This window comes from Theobroma cacao, chromosome 4 (genome assembly GCF_000208745.1).
Source record: "Theobroma cacao cultivar B97-61/B2 chromosome 4, Criollo_cocoa_genome_V2, whole genome shotgun sequence".
Taxonomy (NCBI): Eukaryota; Viridiplantae; Streptophyta; class Magnoliopsida; order Malvales; family Malvaceae; genus Theobroma; species Theobroma cacao.
The window spans coordinates 18,267,174-18,275,954 of record NC_030853.1 but is presented as its reverse complement, the minus strand read 5'-3'; the positions used below and the strand labels follow the sequence as shown (position 1 = coordinate 18,275,954).

The 8,781-nt window shown below is 32.5% G+C and overlaps 1 protein-coding gene across 1 annotated transcript; it reads right to left on the bottom strand.

Moving 5' to 3' along the window:
• Nucleotides 4,350-8,160, bottom strand: LOC18601747 (cinnamoyl-CoA reductase 1). Its single transcript, XM_018118915.1, has 6 exons — nucleotides 7,990-8,160; nucleotides 7,715-7,884; nucleotides 6,991-7,182; nucleotides 5,764-5,926; nucleotides 5,213-5,399; nucleotides 4,350-4,648 (listed from the first exon to the last, which is right to left on the bottom strand). Exons 1-6 carry the CDS (start codon nucleotides 8,105-8,107, stop codon nucleotides 4,501-4,503), a joined length of 978 nt encoding a protein of 325 aa, XP_017974404.1. The 5' UTR covers nucleotides 8,108-8,160; the 3' UTR covers nucleotides 4,350-4,500.

Sequence of the window (8,781 nt, the reverse complement as noted above, 5' to 3'; positions counted from 1 at the left end):
CAAAAAAACTACAAGCCATTGATCGAAGAACCATACACCATCAAGGCCTTTGATAAATCATTGTGCTTCGCCCATAGAGCCAAAATGAACAAACCCATATTTCCTTCTGTAATTCGACTAATTAGAAGGAATATAAGATTTGATGACTCGACCATAAGACTTGTAAATGGTGGAGAGCCACTGATGGTTGATGTGCAACGAAAAGTTGCTAAAATGAACAGTGAGTGGTTGCCGTCAACTACTCATTGATGGTTATGCTTTTAAATATCATTGATTTGACTTTGAAAAAGGTGTTAGGGTAGACCTTTTTATTATCTTATCGAAATTAAACACAACTTGACATTTACTAACAATTAACCATTTGTTTTAGCTATACAAGTTCACCCAGTTTATTATAATAGTTATCCGCCAACTCGGCGTGATTATTAAACAGTATTGAAAACAAAAACTATGAGTAGATTTCACCTTCCTAGTAGTGTAGATAGAGAAAATGATATGAAAGGGTTTACTTAGAAAATGATGTGTTTATTCTACTGCTCCCTCAAAGGAACTCAATATCCCTACAAGCAATGACTATAAAGAGTTTAATCATTTATTGAGGATGAAGAAGATGACATGAAAGGAGAAGAAGATGAACGAGGAGTTGAAGAAGAATAAAAAGATGAAGTCGAAGACGAAGAAATTGATAGTGATGATAGGGATGATGACGAAGTTCAAAATAAAGAACGTGAGTTTGTTTATTCTTCAGATGATTAGTATAATTAGGAATATAAGTTATTTGTTTCATATATTTTGTTTTAGGGTTGTTCAAATTAGTTATTGTTAATTAAAGATCTTTATATATTATATAGTTGTTATAATTTATATTTTAAAATGTTATAAAAATACTTCATGATACCATGCTTTGTTATCCATTTTATTGTTCTAACATTACTATATATATTGCAGGAACGATGGTTAAAGGAAAGAATTTGAAACCAAGAGGTAGACCGGCAGATGTTTTGGGATCTATAATGTTGCTTGCGGATGCTGCTGCATTTGCTGATCCATTTACTCAACCACGAATGCAGCAAGCCAATGATTTACCCGTGAAGCCCCCCTCATCCGTCGATGCATTTGTAAAGCCATCAATCAATGTGACATCCACCCCTATTTCTCATGGCTTTGTATCAAAAAATATAGGTGTAAGTAGAGATAATACATTCTCAAGATCAAGGACTACAGGGTTTGGTTTAGGATTACTGACTCCAATCAATCTGACCCAAAGGTTTCGTATAATTCCTCTTAGAGAGAGGTATCTTACCTTGTATTATAATGAGATATATAACCAACAACGTTTCAATAACTTCATAAGCCTAAAGCTAAATATTGAAATGAGGCTTTTTTTTATTGAAATTAAGAAAACGAAGTTTTTTATTGAAGTTAAGGAAAGAAGAGCCAATAAGGAAAGAAATTCATAAGAAGATATTAAAATTTGAAAAAAACAATTAGTTTTATGTATAGGAAAAAAATTATGGTTAAAGATCAATAAATATATATTATCCTTGGTTGATTGGGAATAGAAGAAATTATTGAGAATTAATAGCATTGTGGGAATTGAGAAGTGATAAAAGATTAAGATTTATTAGACACATAATTAGAAAAGCCAGAGAATATCTCATTTCATTAATTATTTTATCCTTTATATATTTTTAATAGAAAATGAGGTAAATAGTTGAGAATTAATAAGGATGTGGTAGTAAGAGAAAATAGATATTTATTAAGCATAAGAGAATAGCTAGATATATAAATAAATTAACTTAATTTTTGTATATTTTTACTATAATTAGTTATATTATTATTATAAAATTATGGGGCCTATGAAAATTTGAGATCTAAAGCCCTTGGTAAATCCGCCTTGTATATAGCTTAATTAGTTATATATGTAACTATGCAATGATTTTCTTTTATTAAATGCTAGTACTTTCTTTGAGTTAAGGGTCGCGAAAGGTATCTTACCTTGTATTATAATGAGATATATAGCTAACAACGGTTCAATAACTTCATAAGCCTAAAGCTAAATATTCAAATGAGGCATTTTTTTTATTGAAATTAAGAAAATGAAGCTTTTTATTGAAGTTAAGGAAAAAAGAGCCAATGAGGAAACAATTCAAAAGTGGACCTTATAAATTCAATCAAACAATTGATTTTATATATAGGAAAAAAATTACGGTTAGAGATCATTAAATATATATTATCCTTAGTTGATTGGGAATAGAAGAAATTATTGAGAATTAATAGCATTGTGGGAATTGAAAAGTGATAAAAAATTGAGATTTATTAGGCACATAATTAGGAAAGTGAGAGAATATCTCATTTTTTAATTATTTTGACTTTTATATATTTGTAATAGGAAATGAGGTAAATAGTTGGGAATTAATAAGGAAAGTGAAAATAGATATTTATTAAGCATGAGAGACTAACTAGATATTTTAATAAATTAACTTAATTTTTGTATTTTTTACTATAATTAATTATATTATTATTATAAAATTATGGGGCCAATGAAAATTGGGGATCTAAAACCCTTGCTAAAGCCAGCCCTGTATATAGCTTAATTAGTTATATATTTAACTATGCAATGATTTTCTTTTATTAAGTGCCAGTACTTTCTTTGAGTTAGGGGTCGCCACTGCAATAACAAGAATAATAAAAAATCACTTCAACAGTCCATGGTTGGCATGGGGCAAAGTCCCCATTGTGTAAAGGAGTTAATGCAGAAAAAAGTTGAGGTACTACTTGTTGTTCAATTGCAGAAACGTTTGTTTTCACTTATTCTATGGGCACTTGGATATGCTGTAGTGGTTCGATGTATATGGGATAAGATTTGTAAGGATTGGTTAAAGGACACGCTCGAAAAAGAGAAGGAAAAATGCAAAAGTAGAGGCCGGTGTCACTACCATCAAGAATTGCCATGCCAAGACGATGGATCACAATTGAATTTTGAGATGCCCTTATTGATAAGGATTGGAGCACAGATAAAAGGCAAAACCAATCTTAAAAACTGAAATAAATCGCTTAAAACAAAAAACAAAAGGAAATATTAGAGCACACTGGTAGCTTAATTTAATTCCTTGTTCATGCAAAAAAAATAGTATGAACTATTTCCACTCAATTACTTTTCTTTTGCATGTCAATGATGGATTTATATAATATTTATACATTATTATTGCATATAGTTGTAAATGAATGCAAGCAATCAAGTTCGATGGACTCGGTCACTTTTTTTGAAGTAATCAACTACATTTAGAAATATTTAGTGGGATGCAGTGATTTTGTAGATAATAAGTCTAAAGTTGTTAGTATACATAAAAAGATTGATTGATTTTTACTTTAAAGTTGATAATTTGACAATATATAAAAGGTTAGAAGTTATACCTGTTAAAACACCGTATCAGATATCAATCTTATATTTATTCCTAGCAAAGAGATGTTTGGCCCAAAAAAAGAATCGTGTTTAAGCCACATGGGTGCTATACTTGAATTGAATACTATGAAAGTTTTCCTATTTTAATTTTTAATTCCCAATATCTCCTTTCTTTCTGCTTTATATGTAATCAGCAAATGTGTGGTGCTTGTCGGTAATTTTGGTGGTCCACAACTAAAATCTGTTTGATCTTATAATTAAGCAGTCCTTTTTCGGTAACGGGTGGTCCAAAATTAAGACAACTTTTCATCGAATCAAAAGCTTCTCTTTTTGTCCCTCATTTTGTTTTTCTTTTCTCGGTTTAATTATTGCCTTGTAATGGTCTCCTAGGCGCTAGCTATCTCTTTGTTGTTAATAACTTAATTGAAGAGAATTGATCATTGTTAAATCTATAATGCAAAATGGAATAGTAGAATTAATAGTAATACTAAGTCCAATAAAGTTTTTGTTAGATGAGTGTCAATTCCTCTAGGTATGTCTAAGATCACTGCACTATAACAACAGTGGATTCATAGGGTGGTCAAATTCTCCAATCCACTTAATAATCTATTACATAAGTAAAAGGGAAGTTTCAAAGGGGCTTCCTCCTCTGGTCAGGTGGAAGTCATAGAAGATAAGAAAAAACGTATTGAAGAAAGAAATAGAGAGGTAGAAAAATAAAGAAAAAAACAAGTAAAAAAAGGTCTGTGTGCAACGCATGGGCCATAGTCTTGTACCTTATTGTTGTGAGCTCGATGCTTCATAGAAGACTAACACATGCCATGTGCTCCTTCTGTATATACCCAAAATCAGTTTAGTATATATGGATATGTGACACACTTACACCACGTGCCATGTACTTGTTCGTTGAAAGGGACAAAAACCACCTAAAGAGGGCCTCCCAAGGCTTGAAATTTAACGTCCTCAATTAAGTAGTTGAAAATTGAAGCACACTTACTTAGAAATTGGTGTTTGATTCAGATAAAATGATTTAGACACTAAAGCAATCTGTCAGAAATTATACAACGGACATGTGTGGTGATGTGTATTACAGGTCAGATGCTTAAGAAACCCTTGCCCTTCAAGCTTTCAACAGTGTCCCTCAGACTCACCTCCAAAGGAATGAAGCTGATACCCAAACTTTTTGCTTTCTCCTTGGATACCTGGTAAGTTTGCTCAGGAGGCTTGCTATGATCTTCATATCTGTCATGAATGACAGAAAACGTGGATCTCTTCTCAGAATTTCACAATTCATCAAATACTTTTATGGAAAGAGAAGTACAATATTACAATAATCACTTAATCTTCTTTGAAATTAATGTCATTCATACCTGCAATAAGAACTTTTGAATCACCCTCTTGTTCAAAGAAAACAACTAAAATTTTTAGGGATAATCCCTTCGCCATTACATTCCAACCTAAAACACAAAAGATATATATAGCCACCGTCTAAAGCACTCTTATGTTCTAATTACCTAGTAATTCACTCATTTAATCATGGATACAGTGATTTAATAATTTTCCCACTCTCTGTTTCCTTTATCTAGACTAAAAGGTTCACATTTAACTATCCAAAGCCTCACTTGAGCATTGCTCCAACTTATCAAATTAACAGTCAAATGAGAGAATAAAAAATGGTTTTAGACCAAGAATGTAGTAAAAGCACAATGTAATTAACTGAAAAACATCACAGTATAAGTTGCATAATTGAATTTCACAATTGGAGCTATGAATGACACTAAATAGCGAGAAAGAACAGTAGCTTACTTTTCATTGAGGTGCACAGTAGGGTGAAGTTCAGACAAGGTCTTCTGAACCTCAGAATAGGGTACAGCTCTTTCGACTAGGCAACATCTGCCACAAGCTGAAGGAACCTCAAATGCTTGAATATGTGCGTATGCAACATCTCGAACATCAACAAATGGACAAGTTGGACTTGGGAAACTGTGTACTCCTGCATCCAAAAGATTTCCACTGTTTGAACCGCAGAAATATATAGCAGGGACTAATTATCCATGGAAGGATCTAGCAGCAATCACAGATTTGATGCAATTGGCTGGAAAGCAATTTGTCGGGACATTTAAAAACCTTCAGTAATGCTTTACTGGAAGAATTAGTAAAATCATTGCAAGTTGAAAAACACAGTTTTTGTTTGGAAAAGTATCACCCAATACCGTACATGTTTTTGACTGGTTTCTCAGATGAAATATAAGCTAGGACAAATGATTTCTCACTGTATTTTTCCTTCTAGAAGGTGGTTAGATGGACCAACAAAAAGGAGGTATATGAAAGATGGATGTAATCTTGGAGAAAAGTACCTTTTGTGAGGTTTAGAATCACCTCTGATGAGGAATTTAGAGCTGGCTGTAAAAAAGGACCGAATACCATTCCTGGATGTATTGTTACCATATCGATTCCAGTATCTTTTGCAAACCTCCAAGCAGCCTCCTCAGCTAAGGTTTTTGACAGCATATACCAACGCTGGAAAAAACCAATGTATTATGCAGAACTATTACCAGGACAATACCATTCCAAAATAAAAATGCATGTATTTTTTCAGTTTATCATCTAAGCAAATTTGAATTCATTTAGAGTATATAGTAGACAGAGATGACAGAAATAAGATATACTATGAATTTTAATTGCATAATTTAAGATCATGCGTAATATTTATAAACACTTCCGGATGTTTGAGTGTGTATCTCATTGCCTAGAGAGCCTGCTTAGATGTTGTTGATGCTGGGACAAGCTGTGAAGACCATTACCTCATCAACATCTTATTGTCATTCGCAAGTTGTATTGACAGTGTCAGATCATGCAACCAATGCATGCAGTGACTTGATTTCTGCCTTCTGCCTATAGCTAGTGTAAGGCAGTCGTTTAAGCTATGTTTCTGTAATCTTTAAGACGAGTTTTATCTTGTTCTTTTATGTTGTAATGCAGATTATTGTTCCATCTTCCTCAATGAAGTTCTCTTTTCTGTTTTTTTTTTCTTTCTGCAATTCAATGCTGCATTTATACTTACTTTCTGTTCTTCTAGTTCAGTTTACTTGCCAAATCCTTACAGATGTATACAAATAAAATTAGACTGAACCAAGGATATACTGTTGCAATATGCTGGAGTCTTCATAATCTCCTTTGCAAACAAAGGATTAGGCAAGTGAATTTTAATATTACTTGAAAAGTCCTGACAAGAATCGAACAAAGAAAACATTGAGAAATTGCATAGACAGTTCATACATAGATTTGTGACATTCGCCAACAGTGAGATTAGAGTAAAAAAAAGTGTACTCTATTCCTGTGTTAACGGACAGGAGAACATGAGCCACTAAACTTCATATAGACAGATCACTTGCTTATAACGCAAGGTATAAGAGATTAATTTACATAACTGCTAACCCTATCTCCGGTTAACATATCTGGAAAAGATGATCCTATTAATTTATGAGGTTACTCAATTGTAGAATCTTGAAAAATACATTAGGTGTGAAATTTGCAGGGCTTATCATATATATAATTACCCAGAGATTAGCAGAAGTACACACCTGGCCTTCCTCACATGGAAGTGGATCTGAAAACCAAGTCTCATCAACCACCACATCCGGAGTCAAAGGTCTTCCATTATGTAGAACTGAAGCCAGGGAAGACGTGATGACAACTCTCTTCATTGAAGCAACTTTCGCACATGATTTAAGAACATTAAGTGTACCCTTAACGGCCGGACCAATTATTTCTGCCTGAAATTGGGAGAAGCGATGAAATTTTTGGCTTACAAGTTTGGTGATAATAAGTGACAATAGGCCACACATTCATATTGTAGCATGAAGATCATATCATATAGTTGCAGCTTAGAGCAAAAATTCTATGACATCAAACGGATTCATCATGAGTACCGAACTATTTTAATTTTGTAATGGAGTCCAAGTTCAATCATCCTACAATGGAAATGTGCACGTTATATATAGTCATAATTGTATGTATTTGAAGTGTCTCCAAGTGATACTCTAACAACTAAGAACCAGAAGTCTCAGTTTCGAATTGGAACATGATTTATAAGATAGAAGAGAATTATCTCTTATTGTATGCTGTAGCCTAAGATCTATATGCAATATATATATATATATACACTATAAAAATCAATATATTANATATGCCAATATATATATATATATTATATATTATATATATATATATATAATATATATATATATTTGTAATTTTTTGGTGGGTGAAATTTATGACAAAGTGGAAATATAAAAAAGGATGGACCTGTGGGTCAGCAGCGGAAAGGAAGACAGGGGAAGCAGCATGGAAAACACCTTGGCATCCATCCACTATGGAGTCAAAGCATCCTTCATCCACCAGCTCTGCTTTGAACAAATGAAGTCTTTCCTTAGCTCCCTCGAGTGAAAGCAAATGTTGTGTCTTCTTTGGATCATCTGTTTCATATTCGTACATGAAATCTTTAATTCGAGTTTAAAATTGACTTGAGGAAAACAAACAGAAAAGTAGAGAAGACAAGAAAGAGGAGCAGCATAACTGACTTGGGTCTCTAACAGTGGCCTTGACAGTGTAGCCTCGTTGGAGTAGTAGCTTAACAAGCCATGAAGCTATGAAACCAGACGCTCCGGTTACACATACCACCTTCTCTGCTCCACTCATTCTCTACTCAACTCTAAGTTCAAAATGCTGGAGCTCAACTCAGTAGACTTGGCCTCAACTTTAAGAAATTGTGTATATGATTTGCCTCCCCGAGACACATGGGTATATGCCACTAGTCCTATATTTTATATGATGAATCTTGACTCACATTTTCAATTATAGTCACCGTTAATTAACTATGAATAATTGAACGAGTTATAAGATTCTGCCACTCATCTTCCACTAACCTCAATTATGCTAAGTCGGTAAGTCATCGACCTTGCTTCATATCGAGAAATACTTTCTTTCTTTTGCTTCTCCGGGAATGGGTAAAATATAAAAAACCTTCTCAATACACTCCTAAAATACATTTTAGCTATAATTATGAAAAATCATAATTTCTTTCAAATAATTGACAAATTAAAAATATACAAAGAATATCATAGTCTAATTTAATTAAATAATAATAAAAATATTTTTTAATCAACGTTTATCAACTTAAAAAATCAAAAACGATACCCATAATGATGAAAAAAGGAAAAATTAAAAGAAAGAAATTAATTATTTAAGATTGTTTTATTAACAATTCAAAAAACTCTAAACTTTGAAGTGAAAAACAAAAGTCTAAAAAAATTAAGTAATAATATTCTAATTAAACTAGATATATAATTTTTTAATTATTTTTCCTTTTTTTC

What these genes read in the sequence shown, in the direction of transcription:
- LOC18601747 (XM_018118915.1), bottom strand. Translation starts at nt 8,107, where the DNA reads ATGAGTGGAGCAGAGAAGGTGGTATGTGTAACCGGAGCGTCTGGTTTC. An exon ending in TTTCCGCTGCTGACCCACAG is followed by an intron (nt 7,183 to 7,714) that starts GTCCATCCTTTT and finishes TCCCAATTTCAG; the next exon opens with GCAGAAATAATTGGTCCGGC. An exon ending in ACTGTGCACCTCAATGAAAA is followed by an intron (nt 4,649 to 5,212) that starts GTAAGCTACTGT and finishes CATTCATGACAG; the next exon opens with ATATGAAGATCATAGCAAGC.